The 19,026-nt window shown below is 62.0% G+C and overlaps 2 protein-coding genes and 1 non-coding gene across 6 annotated transcripts; 2 read left to right on the top strand and 1 right to left on the bottom strand.

Annotated features, from left to right (window-relative positions):
* Positions 1-87: 87 nt before the first annotated feature.
* LOC115913813 (dickkopf-related protein 3-like) lies at positions 88-1,774 on the top strand. The gene is made up of 4 exons (XM_030966037.1): positions 88-234; positions 1,139-1,316; positions 1,425-1,620; positions 1,720-1,774. The coding sequence occupies exons 1-4, from the start codon at positions 88-90 to the stop codon at positions 1,772-1,774; spliced, it is 576 nt and encodes a 191-aa protein (XP_030821897.1).
* Positions 805-894, top strand: TRNAI-UAU. The gene is given in 2 exon segments: positions 805-842; positions 859-894. It is a non-coding gene; the product is annotated as a tRNA-Ile (tRNA).
* A 305-nt stretch (positions 1,775-2,079) lies between the features above and the next one.
* CACNB1 (calcium voltage-gated channel auxiliary subunit beta 1) lies at positions 2,080-17,582 on the bottom strand. 4 transcript variants are annotated; one of them, XM_030966152.1, is made up of 15 exons: positions 17,447-17,582; positions 15,938-15,986; positions 14,802-14,888; positions 13,116-13,235; positions 12,355-12,477; positions 11,723-11,859; positions 11,557-11,633; positions 11,188-11,342; positions 9,224-9,304; positions 9,065-9,123; positions 8,337-8,446; positions 5,956-6,107; positions 5,729-5,824; positions 4,796-4,981; positions 2,080-3,726 (listed from the first exon to the last, which is right to left on the bottom strand). In XM_030966152.1, exons 1-15 carry the CDS (start codon positions 17,578-17,580, stop codon positions 3,364-3,366), a joined length of 1,929 nt encoding a protein of 642 aa, XP_030822012.1. In that variant the 5' UTR covers positions 17,581-17,582; the 3' UTR covers positions 2,080-3,363. The 4 variants fall into 4 exon arrangements, with proteins under 4 accessions (XP_030822012.1, XP_030822013.1, XP_030822016.1 ...); XM_030966153.1 differs by lacking the exon at positions 11,188-11,342 and adding an exon at positions 9,444-9,463; XM_030966156.1 differs by lacking the exons at positions 14,802-14,888; positions 15,938-15,986; positions 17,447-17,582 and adding an exon at positions 14,381-14,420 and having other exon boundaries at positions 11,551-11,633.
* Between the last annotated feature and the right edge of the window lie 1,444 nt (positions 17,583-19,026).

The raw sequence follows: 19,026 nt of genomic DNA, 5'->3' as shown, positions 1-19,026 counted from the left end.
AAACACTTTTAGCAGCGGGGCGCCAGCTCGCCCGTGGCTACAAAAACCCCGCGGGCCGGCCGGGCTGGCACCGCCACCGCCAGCACCATGGTGACATCGCCGGCCATCCTCTGCCTCGTCGCCTGGCTCCTGCCACCCGCCGCCGGGCACCTCTGGGCATGGATGTTCTCCCTGCCCCAAAACCCGCCCGATGCCGCCGCGCTGGGCAGGAACCCCGGCGGGGAGCTGGAGGAGGTGAGGAAGGGGGGGGACACACGGGGGAGGGGTCCTGGGGACAGCAGGGGACAGCCGGGGTGGGCACAGAGCTGGGTTTGTAGCCGGGGTGGCAGCAGGGTGGGCACGGTTGTGGGTGAGGGCAGAATTTACAGCCAGGCTGGGCTCAGGTTGGGCTCAGGGTGGTTCGGAGCCAGAATTTGCAGCAGGATGGGCACAGAGCGGGCACTGGGCAGGTGCAGAAGCTGCAGCCGGGGTGGGAGCAGGGGACGGGTTTGGAGCGAGTGTCACCCGCGGTGACCCCGCAGGGTTCTGCCGGGGACGGCGACACGGGGGCCGTGGGCAGCTAGGGGGGGACACGGGGGGAGTCCATTTCCAGCCGGGAGTGGACATGGGTGATCTGTTTGCAGCCAGGAGTGGATATGGGGGGTCCATCTCCAGCTGGGGGTGGACACGGGGGGTCCGTTTGAAGCCAGGAGTGGACACTGGGGTCCATCTCCATCCGGGGTCACACGGGGAGGGGTTCATCTCCACCCGGGGGTGCGGCGGCGGGGCCGGCAGGGGGCGCGGTGGCGGCGGGCGGCGCGGGGCGCTCCAGTGGCGCAATCGGTCAGCGCGCGGTACTTATAGGGCGGTACACGAGCGATGCCGAGGTTGTGAGTTCGAGCCTCACCTGGAGCAGGACTTTTGTAGGGGTTCGCGCCCTGTATTGCCACCCCCCACCTTGCCCGGCTGCCGGGTTTTCTTTTCGCGAGATAAAAATCCTGGAAGCGCTGAGGATGGAGCTCGGCTCTCCAAAATCACCCCACACCTTGAACAGACGGGGTTTTGCGCCGTTCCCAGCCTGTCTCGGGGTCAGGGATGGAACGGGGTGGGGGATGAGGTGTGACCCCCCTGAAGTGCCGTGTCCCCCCTTCCTCCTCAGGTGACCCCGTGCAGCCCCGCCACCCCCTGCGCCCAGGGGCACTTCTGTGACGAGCACTTCGGGCTGTGCCTGCCCACGCGACCCGAGGGCCACTACTGCCGCCACGACCCTCACTGCGCCCCCGGGCTCGTCTGCATGTTCGGCAAGTGCCAGCAGCCCGCGCCCCCCGGGCAGGACGGTGAGTGTGGGGCTGGCACAGGGGGGACGCGCTCTGCGAGCCTGGGGAGATGCGATGCTGGAGCAGGCGGTGCTGCGGGTCCCCTAATGTCGCTTTCTGCGCCACCAGGAGCGCGGTGCCAGCGGGACGAGGAGTGCGGGCCCGGCGGCTGCTGTGCCCGCCAGCACGGGGAGCGGGTGTGCCAGCGGCGCCTGGCACTGGCACAGAGCTGCCACGTCCCCCCCGGGGGTCTCGCCTTCAGCATCAACCAGGTGTGCCCCTGCCAGGCCGGGCTGGTGTGCCGACCCTCGGTGCCATCCAGAGAGTGAGTAGGGGGCGTGCCGGGCCGGGCGGGGGGCGTGGGGGACACCCGGGTCGGGGGACAGGGCTGAGTGTCACCGATGTCGCCGTGTGCTGTCCGCAGGAGAGCGTTCGAGTACCGGTCGGAGAAGAGCGAGTGGCGGTGCCGGCAGCCCTGAGTGCCCGCCGTGTAATTTATTATCTGTAAATATCGCGACCACAGAGTGTCCCGAGCCGGCCCAGCGCCGATAAACCCATCCCCGGGGAGGGGGCTGGAGCCCCCCGACCCCCGCGTTGGATCCTCGCCCCTTCCTCTTCCTCAGAGCCGGGCGGGTCCCGGCTCCATCCTCAGTGCGGGGTCACCGCAGAGCTGAGCTGTGCCCGGTCCAGCCGCGGTGACCGCAGCCCCCCAGTGTCCCTCTGTGTCCCTCTGTGTCCCCTCGTGTCCCCCCAGCCCCAGCAGGCTCAGGCAGGGGGGGCAGGTCTCACCGAAATGTTTATTACAAAGAACCAAGCGAGCGGGGCGAGTCCCCCCGACACACACGCACACACGCACACAATTCAACGAGAATAAATAAATAAAATACATTTTTTTTTGTCGGGTCTTTAAATTAAAAGTTTGTGGAGTGACATAAATTACGGGACGTCCCTCTGCCCCGCGGGTGGTGGGGGGGGAAGCCCACCGCCCGGATTTTTGGCCGCCACGGGGGCGAGCGCTGGGGCAGGGGGGGCTCAAAGCACTTGGCAGGCAGTGACACCGAGTCCCCCCCCGAAAAAAAGGGGGAAACTGAGGCACACGTGGGTGGCGGCTTGGCAGCGGCAGAGCTGGGTGCCCCCCAAGCCCCCCGACCCGGGCTGGTGGTCTGGGTAAGGCAGTGACCCCGGGGACCCCCAGGAATGGGGGTGGGGGGCAAGGGGTTGCCCCAGGGGTGGGACAAGCCCCGTCCCGCGGTGAGGGCTGGACGGGGGGTGTCCCCAGGCCACCCTGGTGTGGTCACCCCGCAGAGCTGGGGGGGGGAGGGCACAGGAGACGCCCCGGGGCGGGCACAGGACAAGGCAGTGCCCCGGGGTGTGGGGACGGACAGAGGCTCACGGACAGACGGACAGACGGACACGGCTGGACAGGGCGAGCGTGGACAGGCACGGCGGGGGCGGGGGGTTGGAACAGGAAGGGAGGGGGGCTGGGGAAAGGGGGGGCCGGGACCTGGCAGTGCCAGGACAGCGGGACCCCCCCCGGCAGGCCAGGGCTGGGCAGCTGTTAGCACAGGTTAGACCCCCAAAACTGGCTCAGATTCACCCCCCACCCCCCAGTTCAGGCAGAGCCCCTCCAAGGCAAACACATGCAGACCCACCCCCCTCGGGGGGCGCAGAGGGGAGCCCCCCCAGAGCCCTGCACACACACGCATGCACCCCCCGGCAGGGCTGGGGGCTGGGGGGCAGTGCCAGGCACTGCCAGGCTGGGGGGGCAGCTGGCGGGGACCCCCCCACGGCCACGGCCAGCTCCGGGGACCCCGCAGCCGAGAGCACCATGGAGAAGCGGGGGGCAGGGCTGGGGCTGGGGAGGGGGGCACGGCCCCCACCCCGCGCCGGGGGGACGGGGACACGCCGGGTCCCCTTTGGTCACTTGCTGTCCCTGCCGGAGATGCTGGGGGGCTGCGGCAGGGGGAGACCCCCAGGGCACTGCTGGCCGGGCACAAAGCGGGGGCACAAAGGCAACCAGCGGGGCTGGCCCGCACCCCAAAACCAGCGCTGCCCGCACCCCCTCATCCTAACGCATGAAAACGTCCCGGCCCCAGCCCTCTCCGTCGCTCTGGCCCAGGGGCTCCTGGCCCTTGGCTCGGCCCCGCAGTCCGGGCTCGGCCCCGTCCCAGGAGCCGGGCGGGGGCTGCGGGCCGGCCCCGGGGGTGCCCGGCGGCTCCTCCTCGACGGGATCCATCTCGATGTCCATGCAGCAGGAATCGCCGGGCTCCGAGTCCCGGCTGCCCGGAGCATCCGTGTCGAAGGTGTCCTGGCGGGCCAGGCTGCGGGGGCCCGGGCGGGAGGGCGGCAGGAGGACCCTGCCCTGCCCGCGGCCCCCCGAGTCCCCCGGGCCCTGCCGGGGGCGGCCGTGCTCCCCCTCCGGGTGCGGAGCCTGGGTGCGAGAAGCGAGCACACCATGCGGGGATGGACGGGCCGGGGGCACTCGGGGGGGTTAGTGGGGGGTTAGTGGGGGACACACGCTCCTGGCCAGCCTCTGGTGGGTGACACGGTGGCGGCGGGGCTGGGAATGGGGAGGGGGAGCAGCGCCAGCAAGTCAGGCTCGCTGGGAGATTTAGCGACACAAAACACAGGACACGTGTCCCCTCTCTGTCCCCAGCCCCGGGGTGGGGGGCTCAGCACGGTGCGATGGGGCTGTGCCCCCACCCAACCCACCCAGGACACCCCCAAACTCTCACCCCCACCACGGCTCCCCCAGAGGTGTGGGAATGGGGTCTGGCAGCCCCAGGAAGGCACAGGGTGGGTCTTGAAGGGGTTCCCAATCCCCTGGGCAGCTCCAGGAGGAGGCACAGATTCCCAGGAGACCCCAAATGTGGGGCTGGCAGCAATCCCAGGCAGGGAGAGATCCCCAGGATGGCCCCAATCCAGGAATGGGAGCAGCTCCCTGGGGTGACCCCGAAACCAGGAACAGTCCCTGCAGTACCCTGGGGGGGGCACAGGTTCCCAAAGGAACAATCCCAGGGCTGGTCCCACTCCTGGGGGGCTCTGCCTCCCCACGGTGACCCCAATCCCATGGGCTGCCCTGATCCCAGCGTCCCCAGGGTGGGTGACCCTACACCTTGGGATCATGGTCCCATGGGGTGACCCTAACCTCAGGGGTGGCCCCAATCCCAGGGTGGAGAGCTTGACCCCAGGACAGGTGATCCCAAGGGACAATCCCACACCTGGGGGAGGACCATAGTCCCGTGGAGCCACCCTGATCCCAGGTGACCCCAGGGATCATCCCACACCTCTGGGGGGGCTGTGACTCCCTGGGCCTCCCCAATCCCAGGGATCTCCCGATGCCTGTGTGGTGTCCCCCCGCTGTCCTGCGCCCCAACGTCCCCGATGTCCCCGGCGTCCCCTCACAGCGCGTGCTCCTCCAAGGGGGCTCCGGGGGGGCTGGGGGTGGCCTGGCGGCCCCAGAGGTTGAGGTTCCTGCGCAGGGAGGTGAGCACCTGTACCTGGAGGTTGGAGACGGGCGCGGGGCTGGCGGCCAGCGCGGCCGTGGCCATGGTGCGGCTCAGCAGCGGGTTCTGGGGGTTGCTGCTGGGCGGGTGCGTGGCCTTCCAGTAGGCCTCCAGGTACTCGGCCAGGTGCTCGCAGGCCTCCTCCAGCTGGTTCTCGTCCAGAACGATGTCGAACATCTCCTGCGGGAGGGACCCGTGCGAGGTGGGGCGGGGCGGGGACGTGGGGCAGGGTGGGGACAGTGGGACAGAGCCTATGGGACAGCGTGGGGACAATGGGACAGAGCCCGTGGGACAGGGCGGGGACATGGGGCAGGGTGAGGTAGCTGGACATGGGGCAGAACCTATGGGACAGCGCAGAGCCTTATGGGGCAGGGAGGGGACAATGGGACAGGGAGGGGTACCTGGACATGGGGCAAGAGCCTATGTGACAGGATGGGGGCAATGGAGCAGGGCAAGGCCAATAGGACAAGGAGGGGACAATGGGACAGGGAGGGGCAGCTGGATATGGGGCAGAGCCTATGGGACAGAGAAGGGACACTGGGAGAGGGTGGGGACAATGCGACGGGGAGGGGACAATGGGACAGAGCCTATGGGACAAGGTGGGGACAATGGGACAGGAAGGGGCAGCTGGATATGGGGCAGACCCTATGGGACAGAGTGGGGACAATGGGACAGGAATGGGACAATGGGGCAGAGCCTATGGGACAGGGTGGGGACAAGGGGAGAGGGAGGGGACAATGGGACAGGGTGGAGCCTTACGGGACAGGGAGGGGTACCTGGATATGGGGCAGAACCTATGGGATAGAGAGGGGACAATGGGACAGGGAGGGACAGCTGGATATGGGGCTGAGCCTATGGGACAGGTCAGGGACAATGGGACAGGGTGGGGCAGGGCAGGGTGGGGTCAGTCTGTGTGGCACCACTCACGGGTGGGCACTGTGCCAGCTTGTCCGAGGCCACCATCTGCACGTTGAGGTGCTTGGCCTGGGACTTCCCCCTGGACTTCACCAGCCTCTGCAGCACCTGGGCAGGAGGGGACAGCACAGGGTGGCCCTGGGGACACTGCCCGGTGTCCCCAGCGTGGCAGGGAGGGGCTGGCACTGCCCGGTGTCCCCAGGGAGGGGCTGGCACTGCCCCCCAGGGCCCACACCCACCTTGGGGGAGGTGATTTTGATGTAGACGATGATGGGGGCCAGCGAGGTCTTGGCCAGCTGCGCTGGGTGGTTGATGGTGTCGGCGTCCAGGGCCACCAACTGCAGCGTCCGTGCCAGCTCGAAAATCCGCTCGGTCTCACTCTGCACCTCGGCTGGGAGGGGACAAGGGACAGTGAGGGAGGGCAGGGACAATGTGGAGAGGGGCAGGGGACACGGGGACAGGGTGGGGAGGTGCTGGGTTAAGGTTTGTTCTAACTTAAAAGCATTTAAAAATTTTTTATTTTCAGTCTCGTGCGAAGGGTGGGACAGTACAGGTGCTATAATTCATGTTAGCAGAGTTAGAAATTAATTTATTTAGCTGTTTATTAACTACTTCCTAATATGTAAGAAATTTGTTAACCATTTCCTAATATTTAGGAAATTTATTAACGGTTTCCAAATTTATTAACTATTTCTTAATTACAATACACTATAAGGGTTGCTTGGCCTATCAGTTTTTGCCACGCTTTGCTACAAATGTCTTAAAGGTAATCGTTTAGAATTACCCCTCTTGGGATCTAATACAATGTATCTTTCATTAAAATACATATCTTCTATATATCTCTAAAGATATATAGAATATATAGATTCACCTGGGGGTGAGCCAGGGACAAATTCTAAAGTTATAGAATATATAGATATAGATATATTCTATAAAGATATAGAATATATACACATTTATCCATATTTTTAACTATATATATCCATATAGATGTGTATTCATATAGAATATACATATACATATATATTAGAATATATATATCTATATACACATTAATATAAATATATCTATATATTGATATATATTCAATATGGATACATATATATTCAATAAAAATACATAGAGATATAGGGATATATAACAATATATATCTATATATTCATATATATTCTATATATATAGATTTATATTATATATCGATTTATAAATATATATCAGTATATATCAATATATATAAATATCAATATATGTCTATATATTCATATATATAAGATTATATATTAATTATATATTTATATATACTCATATATAAATAGATCTATATAGAGACTGTCTATATCTATCTATATATTGATATATATTCAATATATAGATATATTTATATTCAATATAACTATATACATATATATCTATATATCAATAACAATCTATATATCCAGATACATATTGAATAAATATATACTCAATATAGATCTAGATATAGATAAAATCTATCTATATATCTATATATGTGTATATATATTATATGTATATATTCTATATATATTTTATTCTAGATATAGATATATAGCTATATATGAAAATAATTATAGATATATATAGATATATATAAAAATATAGATTTATATATATTAAAATATAGAGATATAGATATAGATATATATATATATATAGATATATATAGATATATATAGACATAGATATATATACACATATCTATATATAGATATATTCAATACAGATATATTTCTATATTTTAATATTTCTCAGCAATATCCATTATTTTTTGTAATGTCACCTCCCAAGTGCCACAGCATGGGGACAGCATCAGGACAGGGCCTGTCCCGAGGCTCGGTCACCTCGGTGTCACCCCAGGGACAGCACAGCCCCCCCACCCCAAACCACACACACACACACACACACAGATGCCACCAAGGTGTCCCCAACCCTCAGGTTGTGTCCCTGCGGCCACCTGGGTGGGGGACAGGGGGGGTCCCTGTACGTACCCAAGACATCTGTGTCAGGAGCAGGGGAGGAGGAGGAGGCAGCGCGGAGGGGAGGAGGAACCCAGAGAAAGAGAAACGGGAAGAGAAAACACAACGGAGATGGTAAAGGAGGAGGAGGAGGAGGAGGAGGAGGAGGAGGAGAAGGAAGAAGAGGAGGAGGAGGAGGAAGAAGAGGAGGAGGAGGAGGAAGAAGAGGAGGAGGGAGCTCAGGGGTCCCTGGCCATGTCCCCCCCTCACTGGAGGAGGAGGAGGAAGGAGGATGGGGAGGTGGAGGAGAAGGAGGAGGAGGAAGAAGAGGAGGAAGAGAAGGAGGAGGAGGAAAAGGATAGGGAAGAGGATGAGATGATGATAATGATGATGATGATGATGATGGGGAGGAGGAGGAGGAGATGGAAGAGGAGGAGCAGCACAGGGTCAGTCACCCCCACCCCCAGGAGCGGGATGAGCCCCCCGAGTTGGGTTGGGGTGATACAGATGGAGGCTTGGGGGGGGTCCCACGGACCACGGGTGGTTTGGGATGTCTGGGGGTGTTTGGGGTGTCCGGGGTGTTTGGGGTGTCCGGGGGGTGTTTGGGGGAGTTCCGGGTGGGTTTTGGGGGTCCCAGGGGGCGGTACCCAGGCTGGAGCGGGTGCTGGAGCGCTCGATGATGGTGTGCTTGCTGGGGTTGTTGAGCACGGAGCGCTTGGCCAGGGAGATGTCGGCTGTGACCCGCGTGATGGAGATCCTGGGGACACAGAGGGGACACCCCGCGGCCATGGTCACCCCACAGCCACCCCCGGGACCCCAATGACACCCCACAGCCACCCCCGGGACCCCAGTGACACCCCACAGCCACAGCCACCCTGAGAACCCATTGACATCTCACAGCCACCCCCAGGACCCCAGTGTCACCCCCAGACCCCACTGTCCCCCCCCTGCTGTCACCCCACACCCAGTCCCTCTATGGGGTTAGGGGTCTCCATGAGTTTAGAGGTCCCTCTATGGGTTTAGGGCTTCCCTTGTGGGTTTAGGGGTTCCTCCATGGATTTAGGGGTCCCTCTATGGGTCCAGGGGACCCTCTATGGGTTCAGATGCCCCCTCATGAGTTCAGGAGTTCCTCTGTGTGTTTAGGGGTCCCCTCAGGGGTTCAGGGGTCCCTCTCTAGGTTCAGGGGTGGATTTAGGAGTCGACTCAGGGATTCCTCATGGATTTAGGGGTCCCTCTATGGGTCCAGGGGTCCCTCTATGGGTTCAGGGGTGGATTTTGGGGTCCCTCTATGGGTCCAGGGGTCCCTCTATGGGTTCAGGGGTGGATTTTGGGGTCCCTCTATGGGTTCAGGGGTCCCCAGCCATGCCCCACTCACCGGCCATCGAAGCGATGCTTCAGGAAGTCGAACAGCGCCTTCTGCATCATGTCTGTCACCTGGGCAGGGACACAGGGACACCAGGGACAGCAGGGACACGGGGACAATGCAGGGTTGGGCTCCCCCAAACCCCTCAAGCGCCCCCCACCCCCTGCTCACCTCGTAGCCCTTCAGGGAGGGCCCCACGAGGATGATGGGGCGCATGGAGGGCACCACGTCGTACGGGGGCACGTGCTCGGTCTGGGGACACAGCCGGGGGTCACCGGGCCAGGAGGGGACACGGGGCACCCCCGGCCGTGGCTCCGGGGTGTACTGGGGGGGCTGCAAGCGGGGGGGCACCTCCCTCCATCCCCCCTCCCAGGGTCCTGGCGCTACTCACCGACTTCTGCTTCTGCTTGGCTGCGTCCGGGGGCAGAGACACACACAGCAAAGGCAAAGGCAAAGGCAAAGGCAAAGGCAAAGGCAAAGGCATGCGTGTTACTGGGGACACGGCGGGGACAGCCCCGGGGACGTGGGGACACGGCTGGGACACACAGGAGTGAGCCAGGGACATGGCTGGGACAGCCCCAGGGGTGACCCAGGGACAGTGTGTGACCTGCATGGTGACCCAGGGACACCCGTGTGACCCAGGGACCTGGGTGTGACATCCCAAGGGTGGCCCAGTGACACAGGTGTGACCCAGTGACACCTGTGTGACCCAGGGACACACGTGTAACCTCTGGGGTGAGTCAGGGACACACATGTGTGACCTGCAGGGTGACCTAGTGACACACGTGTGACCCAGCAACATGTGTGTGACCCCCAGGAGTGAGTCAGTGACCTGGGTGTGACCTGCAGGGTGACCCAGTGACACCTGTGTGACCCCCCTGGGGATGAGCCAGGGACACACGTGTGACCCAGAGATGACCCAGGACATGTGTGTGACCCCCTCAAGGGTGACCCAGTGACACATTGTGACCCCCCCTAAGGTGACCCAGGGATACGCGTGTCACTCGCAGGGTGCCCAAAGGACACGTGTGTGACCCCAGAGCCACGTGTGCGACCCAAGGGGTGCCCAGGTGACACGTGTGGGGACAGTGACACAGCAGCATTGTCCCCTCTGGGGTAGCCCTGGCTGCCGGGGGGGCTCTGCAAGGCTTGGGGGGCAGCTGGGACCCCGCAGGGCTGCTCACCCCTGCAGACCCCCCCATCCCGTGTAGTGGTAGCGCCCAAACCCCCCCCAAGTTATGTCCGGTTTGGGGGAGGAATGGTCCATTCTCAGCTGCGGGGGGGTGACACACCGGCCGTGCTGGAACACACCATGCGCACACTGCGGGGGGGAACAACCGGGAGGGGGGGCACGGGCTGGTCCATTCCATGGACGGGGTGGGGGGATCACAGCCATGGGCTGGTCCATTCCATTGACAATGGAGGGGGGTCAGCCATGGACTGATCCATCCCACAATCCATGGGGGGGATGCAGCCATGGATTGATCCATTCCAATCAATGGGTGGGGGGGGAGGGGATCACAACCGTGGACTGATCCATCCCATTAACAAGGGTGGGGGGTCAGCTATGGACTGATCCATCCCATTGACAATGCAGGGGGGGTCAGCCATGGACTGATCCATCCCATGGCCCATAGTGGGGGGACACAGCCACAGACTGATCCATTCCATTGATGAAATGGGGGGGGGTCAGCTGTGGGCTGATCCATCCCATTGACAACATGGGGGGATATCAGCAGCGGACCGATCCATTACATTGACAACAGGGGGGGTCAGCCGTGGGCTGATCCATCCCATTGACAACATGGGGGGGGACACAGCCACAGACTGTTCCATCCCAGTGACCGCACACGGGGGTCAGGCATGGACTGATCCATCCTAGGGTTCACGGGGGGGGGACACAGCCACGGACTGATCCATCCCATTGACAACGCGGGGGGAGGTCAGCCACGGACTGATCCACCCCGCTGTCAGCAGGAGGAGCCAGCCCCGCAGTGTCCCTGGCGCAGGGCTCATCCCGTGCTGCGGCCCTGGGGCAGTGCATGGCCCCCCAGCCCCCTTGGGGTGCCCCCAGCCCCCCGGCAGTGTTAGGGCAGGCAGCGGGTGCAGCAGGCGGGACCCGCGGGGGCCGTTACCTTCCTAAAGAAGGGGATGCGCTTGCTGTGGGCGGGGGGGGTGGTGACACTGCTCACGCTACTCTTAGGGGAGCGCTGCGCCTCCACGGCCTCCTCCTCCTCCTCCTCCTCTAACTCATCGGGCTCAAAGGCAAAGCTGGCCATGTCCAGGCCACCTGGGGAACCGCCGGAGCCGCGGGGACGGCGGGGGGGAGAGAAGAAGAGCGACAATGGCGATGGGAGAACGCAAAAAAAAAAAAAAAAAAAAAGGAGATGGGGATGGTGGGGAAGGGGTGGGAGAGGAGATGGGGGCACCCTGCCTGCACCCGTGGGGAGCTGGGGAGGGACCCCCGGGCTGGAGCTGCCGGGGGACCCCCAGGACACTCTTACCGCTGGCGGGGGGCGTGGGGCGGCGTGTCCCTGTCACCGCATCGCCCAGGCTGGAGCTGGAGTTGTCACCCGATTTGCTGCGTGGGAGAAGCACGGGGAGAGAGAGCGGTGAGGGCGGCACGGGGAGGGTGCATGGAGAGATGGGGGGTTCGGGGTGAGCCCCCACCTCGAGCTCAGGCGGTTCTGCCTCATCTTCTGCTCCTGCAGCAGCCTCATGTTCTCCAGCTTGACGGGGCTGGGGATGAAGCCAACCTCGCAGCCCTCCTTCACCAGCCGCCCGATCCACCAGTCGTTGTTGTATTTCTGCTCCGGGCATGGAGGGGAGGGGGAAAAGAAAAATGTCGCAGACATTTCCTCGTGAAAAATCTTTTCTTTAGGATTTTTTCCTCCTGAGAAGCTGTGGCCTCAGAAACAGATGTAAGCAATGGGTTATCTGCTGCTGTGGAATGCAACAGGTCCGTCTGGATTGGCCCAGCTTGGATGTTTATAATTAATGGCCAATCCAGGACTGAGCTCCTTCGGACAGAGTCCGAGAGAGCAGCTTATGTGATCGTTCTTTCTTTTCTATTCTTAGCGTAGCTAGCTTCCGAAGAAACCTTTCCTCCCTCTTCTTTTCAGTATAGTTATAACATGTGTATATATCATAAAATAATAAATCAAGCCTTCTGAACATGGAGTCAACGTTCTCGTCTCTCACCTCACCTGAAAACCCCAGTGCCCACCGTCACAATAAAACACCTTACAACCCCCCCGAGGCCCAGCCCAGCGCTGTCCTCATTCCCCCCGGGGCTCTCCCACCTCCTTGATGTGCAGGAAGTCCTTGGGCTCGAAGCAGATGGCCATGCCCTGCACGGGCACGTCGTCCCCGGCCGAGGGGTTGTAGCCCACGTTGGTGCGGAGGGCGAACGCCACCGGCTTGGTCTGCACGGCAGGGTGGATGGGCAGCTCCCCCCGGCCCAAAACGGGGAGATTCCAGCCCAAAACGGGGAGATTCCACCCTCTGCCACCCCAAAACGGGGAGATTTCACCCCACAACGGGGAGATTCCAGCCCGAAATGGGGAGATCCCATCCTCTGCCACCCCACAGTGGGGAGATGCTGCCCCAAAACAGGGAGATGCCACCCCAAAACGGGGAGATTCCAGCCCAAAACAGGGAGATTTCACCCCACCAACGGGGAGATTCCAGCCCGAAATGGGGAGATTCCAACTTCTGCCACCCCACAATGGCGAGACCCCATCCTCTGCCAACCCCAAAATGGGGAAATCTCACCCTCTGCCACCCCAAAACACGGAGATCCCATCCTCTGCCATGCAAAAACGGGGAGATTCCACCCCAAAACTGTGAGATCCCAACCTCTGCCACCCCAGAACGGGGAGATTCCACCCCCTCGCCCCCATCCTGGCCAGGCAGGTGCAGCTCCCAGTTCCACCCAGTGACCCCCACTGCCTTCCCAGTGCCCCCAGGGGCCGGGACACGGCAGGGCTGGGGGGCTGGGGGCACCGGGGGTCCCTGTGCCAGGGCTGGGGGGCACAGGAGGGGTCCATCCCGGCTGTCCCACCTTGGCTTTCTCCAGCTGGGCCATGGCCTGGCGCTCGGCCTCCCTGCGCAGCGCCTCCCTGTCCTCCTCCAGCGACACATCCGAGTCCGAGGGGCGGCTGGTGTAGGACTCAGCCGAGCCCTGCGCGGTGGGGAGGGGGCTCAGCCCAGCCTGTGCCCCCCCAGGACAGAGAGCCCAGCCCCAATCCCGGCCCTGTGATCCCTCTGCACGCTCTCACTGTGCCGGTGCCACTGGGAGCCGCCCTGGTCCTGCCCAGTGCCACCCCAGGGCTGCCTGGTCCTGCCTAGAGCCACCCCGGTGCTGCCTGGTGCCACCCCAGTGTCACCTGGTACTGCCTGGAGCCACCCTGGTGCTGCTCGGTGCCACCCAGTGCTGCCCAGAGCCACCCAGTGCCACCCTGGTCCTGCCTAGAGCCACCCCAGTGCTGCCTGGTGCCACCCCTGGTGCCACCTGGAGCCACCCGGTGCTGCCCAGAGCCACCCCGGTGCCACCCTGGTCCTGCCTGGAGCTACCCAGGTGCCACCTGGTACGGCCCGGTGCCACCCAATCCTGCCTAGAGGCACCCAGTGCCACCCAGAGACCCCCTGGTGCCACCGCGGTGCCACTCAGTGCCACCCTGGTGCTGTCCAGAGCCACCTCAGTGCTGCCCGGTGCTGCCCGATGCCACCCTGGAGCCACCCCAGTGCCACCCCGGTCCTGCTCGGTGCCACCTCAGTGCCACCCTGGAGCCGCCAGTGCCACCGCGGCGGGGTCACGGCAGGAGAGGGGCACACACACACACACACACACACACACACACACACACGGGGCAGCTGTCGCCACCGCTCTGGCCGGGAACGTGACACCAACACCGGCCCCGCTGCCCGGGGGCTCTGCAGAGACTCTGGGACCCCCAGAGTGTGTCCCCCACAATGTCCCCCCCAATGTCCCCAGCTGTGGGACAGGGCGCTCCGAGGACACCCAGGGACCCCCCGCTCCCCCCCAGTCCCACAGGGACACCCCAGGGACGCAGTGGGTGACACATGGGACACCCCCCCCAGTCCTGATTGATCCCTTTGGGGGTCACCCCAAATTTGGGGGTCACCCCATTTGCACAGCCCGGCTTGGGGACCCCCCCAAAACCCACAGTGGGGACACCCCCCCCCACCCCCTACCCCACAGAGGGGACAGCGGGGGGGTCACCCGCCCCAGAGACCCCCCCAAAACTCCCCGAGGAGGGAGGCAGGGTGGGCAGGGGGGGTCGGGGGGCGCTGGGGGTCGCTCACCGGGGCAGCCGGGGGGTCTTTGCCGGGCACCTCCATGGTGGCAGGGCCGGGGGGGGGGAGCGGGGCGGGCAGGGCTGGCCATGGGCGGGGAGGGGGGTTCAGGTTTCACCCGGGTAAATTTAGCCCGGGCCAGAGGATGGGGGCTCAAACGGGGGGATGGGGGGCCCTGCCAAGCCCCAATTTTGGTGCCAGGGCTGTGCCCACCACCCCCCCCCCCCAAAAACCAAAAAAGGGGCAGGCGACCCCTGATTTGAGGAGGGGGGCATTCCTCTCAAAATAATTGAGGGGGGGTGGAGGGCACGGCCAGGCCTGGCTCGGTGCGACCCCCACACCCCCCTCAAGTTCTTGGGGTACGAAGGAGAGATGGGACCCCCAAAAAAAGCACCGGGACCCCCCAAAAAAGCGCCGGGACCCCCCGCACCTGCCGCACGAAGCTGTTGGAGGTGGTGTCCGAGGAGGTGCTGCCGTCCGAGCGCTTGAAGCGGCTCTTGCGCCTGCTGTACTTGCCCTGGGGACAGGGGAGGGGGAGACACGGGAGCGCTGGACCCCCCCACACACACACAAAAAGTCCCCCCAAAACTCGGGGGGCAGCTCTGCACCCCCCCCACCACCCCCGCCCTGCAGCTGAACGGGGCTCGGGGGGGTCGGGAATGGGGGGCGCCCCTTCCCCCGGTATTGGGGGGGGGGCTGCGACCCCAAACCCCCTCAGATCCCCACCGTGGTGGGGTTGGGGTCGCAGCCCCCCCAATTCCAGCGCCCCCCAGTTAAACCACAGCCCAACAGCCCCCCCCGAGAGGAGGGGGTGACACCACGCCCCCCGAAACCCCCCCCACCCCCACGGGACCCCCCCTCCCTCCTGCTGGGATCTGGGGGTGTCCCATTGCCCCCGCCTTTTGGGGGGGTACAATGCTGGGGGGAGGGGGCTGTCACCTCCCCCCCCCACCCCCACAATGTCCCCAAGGCACAGCTGGGCCCAGCTGTCACCCCCCGGGGGTGGGGGGGTCCCCATGGTGGGTATTTGTAGGTACAGGACCCCCCCCACCTCACCCCAAAATCTGTCACCTCACCCCAAAAAACTGTCACCTCACCCCAAAATCTGTCACCCCCCCTCAGCTGGAGCTCCCCAAAAGCACAGAGAGGGGGGGTCTGTCCCCAGCGCCCCCCACCCCCCTGGCACCACTGAGGGGACTGTCCCTGTCCCCCCCCCTTAAAAACCAGAGGGGACAAACCCAGGGAAGGTTGTGGGGGGGGGGGGAGCACCCCAAGAGTTTTCCCAATTCCCAAAACTTTCCCTTTGGCCACAACACCCCCTCCTCCCCCAAAAAACCCCCCAAACCTGTCAAATTGAGAGAAGGGGGAGACGCGTAGATTTGGGGTCTCCCCCTTTATTTTTTAGGACCCCATAACCAACGTAAAGATTTGGGGAAAGGACCGAACCCCATCTCCCACCCCCCAAATTCCAGGAGGGCGCAATTCTATGGGACGCCCCCCACCCACACCGTGCCCGGGGGGGGTGTGGGTGATGCTGTCACCCCAAAAAAGCCTCGGGGGTGTCACCTGGAGGGCGGCGTTGTCCAAGACGTCCATCTGGATGTCCTGCGTGGAGCTGTAAGGGGTCCGGGCCATGCCGCCTTCCCGCACCATGGAAGCGCCGGGCTCGGCGGGATTTTGGGGGGATTTTTGGGGGATTTTTGGGGATTTTTGGGGATGGCCGGCTTGGGGTGGGTGGGTGGGAAGAGCGCGCACACAGCACACAGAGGAAGATGATGACGATGAAGCTCAGGCCTGGCCCCCGCGGTGACGGAGGAGGAGGAGGAGGAGGAGGAAGGAGGAGGAAGGAGGAGAGGGATGGGCGGCCGCTCCCGCGCCGCCTTCCCGGGGGGGATGGGGGATGCGGGAATGCGCCCCCCACCCCATAGCGGGGGTGCCCCCCCAAATCCCCGCCCCCTTCCCGAGCATCCCCCCGAGCGGGGGTGCAGGGGGGGTCGGAGCATCCCCGAATTTTGGGGGCAGTTTTGGGGGGTCCAGCGCTCCCCTCTCGCCCCCTCTCCCCAGGTGCAAGAGGGTGCCCCCTCCCCACATTGGTGCCCAGCGCGGTTTTAGGGCTGGGGGGACCCCTAAAAAGAACCGGGGGTGATGGGAACAGAGACCCCAGGCAGGAGCAGCTCCCATCCCCATCCCGAATCCAGCGCTCCCTCGGGACAAAGCTGCCCCAAAAATTCGCTTTTTTCCCCCCAAAACCTCCCCAAGGGGAGCACAGAGAGAGCCCCCCACACCCTGCTGGCTGTCCTGGCAGTGTCCCCTGTCCCCCAGGGCAGCACGCTGGGGACAATCCCCCCACCCTGGGGACAATCCCCCCCCTCCCCGACCCCTCCCCTGTGCCACCCCCCTCCGGCTGTCGGAAAGTTCCCAATTCCTCCGCACCCCCCCCCGCCACCAGGAGGGGATTTTCCTGTCCCCATCCCGGCTCCAGGGACAGCTGGCAGCGAATTTTCCACCCTCCAGCAGCAGCTGGGGGGGCTCCGGGTCAGCCCAGGGACCCCAACCCGGACCCCCCCATGCCTGGAAAAGCCAACCCTGCTCTCCTGGATAGAATTTAAACCCCTGGAGAGTCTCTGGAGGTGTTTTTGGGGTCACCCCAGGGACCCCGACCCATGCCCTGCTCTCCTGGATGGAGATGAAATCCCTGCGGGTGTTTTTTGGGGGGCTCCGGATCACCCAACCCAGACCCCCCCCATGCCTGGAAAAGCCAACCCTGCTCTCCTAGATGGAAATAAAACCCCTGGAGGGTCTCTGGGGGTGTTTTTGGGGGTCCCTTCCAAGCGGGATGGTGCCCGGAGGTGGAGGCGGGCACCATCGCCTGGCACTGCGTGGGGAGATTGGCACAATCACGGCATCTCCTCCTCCTCCTCCTCCTCCTCCTCCTCCTCCCTGCCAGCTCCCCGGGCACCCCCTCTGCTCCTGGGGAGGAGCTGCACGAACCTCGAAGCACGGAAATTCCCAGGAATCCAAAAAAAAAAAAACCAGAGACGGGAAACCCCCCCGAGAACGCAGCAGCATCCTCACCTGAAACTCCTCAAATTTGCCCTCAACTGCTTTTCCTCCGCCTGGAATCCTCGGGAAACACAAAGTGGAATTTCCAGAGGGTTCGGTGGCATTTCCAGAGGGTTTGGTGGCACTTCCAGGGGGTTCGGTGGCATTTCCAGGTGGTTTGGTGGCACCGCTGTCCCCGGCATTGTCCCATCCCCGCTCCAGCAATTCCCTCCCCGGGGAAGCTCCGGGCTTTGGGGCTGTTTGTTGAAGGAAAAAGGATGAGGCACAGTTGGGAAACAGCGAGAGCCTGTGTTTATCGCTGTTTTTTCTGGGGAAACCAACCAAAAATCTGGCGGCGGCAGCAGCTCCATATGGCGGCTCTGCCACATCGCAGGGAGGCGGCAGCGGCCCCGACCCGGGCGGGGTTTGGGGGGAAATTCCGGTGATTTCGGGGATAATCAGGGGATTTCGGGGATAATCGGGTGATTTTGGGGATAATCAGGGGATTTGGGGGGTCTACCAGGTGATTTCAGGGGGTAACAAGGTGATTTTTGCGGGTAACCAGGCGAATTCGGGGGGTAACGAGGTGATGATAAGGTGAATTTTGGGGTACAATCAAGTGATTTTGGGGGCTCATCGGGTGATTTTGGGGGTGACCAGGTGACTCTGGGGTACAATCAGGTGATTTTGGGGGGTAACCAGGTGATTTGGGGGGTTATTGAGGTAATTTTTGGGAATAACTGGGCCAATTCAGGGGATAACCAGGTGATTTTGGGGGATAACCAGGTGATTTTGGGGGCTCACCACGTGATTTCAGGGGTCGCTAGGTGATTTTGGGGATGAACAGGTGATTTTGGGGGGTGAGCAAGGGGATTTTCAGGAATATCCAGGTGATTTTGGGAGGTAACCAGTTGATTTTGGGGGTTCACCAGGTGATTTCAGGTATAACCAGGTGATTTTGGGGGTTTGCCAGTTGATTTCGGGGGGGTAACCAGGTGATTTCAGGTATAACCAGGTGATTTCGGGGTTCACCAGGTGATTTGGGGGGTTCACCAGGCAAATTCACGGGGTAACCAAGTGATTTCAGGGTTCACCAGGTGATTTTGGGCTCCCAGCACAGCCCAGCATGATCCCAAAGCAGATTCACGCCTCCCAGTACAGACCAGTATAGGCACAGCACAGGGCCAGCGCTCCCATGGACATGCCCAGACCTGCCTGGACATGTTCAGTTCTGCCAGGAAGGGCTGGGATGAGCCCTGAACCCCCTGCCCTGCGCTTCCCATGCTGCCAGCAGGGCAGGGACATCCCCAAATCCCATTTTAATCCCATCCCAGTTTATCCCAGTTCATCCCAGTCCATCCCACTGCTCTCTCCACGTGCCTCTCACATCCCCACTGCGCATGCGCAGCCCCCGCCCAGCCCTTCCCGCCACGCACGCGCGGGCTGCACCATCCTACTACACCCGAGGGGGGAGCCGGGCAGGACCCACGCCTCTCCCACGTGTTCTACGTGGGTCTCGATCTTTTAGATAAGCGACCGCGCGTGATTTTATCGCGTTTGTTCCTTTATCGTGCTTCGGGTTGCGGCGAGGCGGCGGGAACGGACGCGGGGGG

Source organism: Camarhynchus parvulus, chromosome 27, assembly GCF_901933205.1.
Source record: "Camarhynchus parvulus chromosome 27, STF_HiC, whole genome shotgun sequence".
In the NCBI taxonomy this organism is placed as follows: Eukaryota; Metazoa; Chordata; class Aves; order Passeriformes; family Thraupidae; genus Camarhynchus; species Camarhynchus parvulus.
This window is presented reverse-complemented; position numbering and strand designations above follow the sequence as displayed.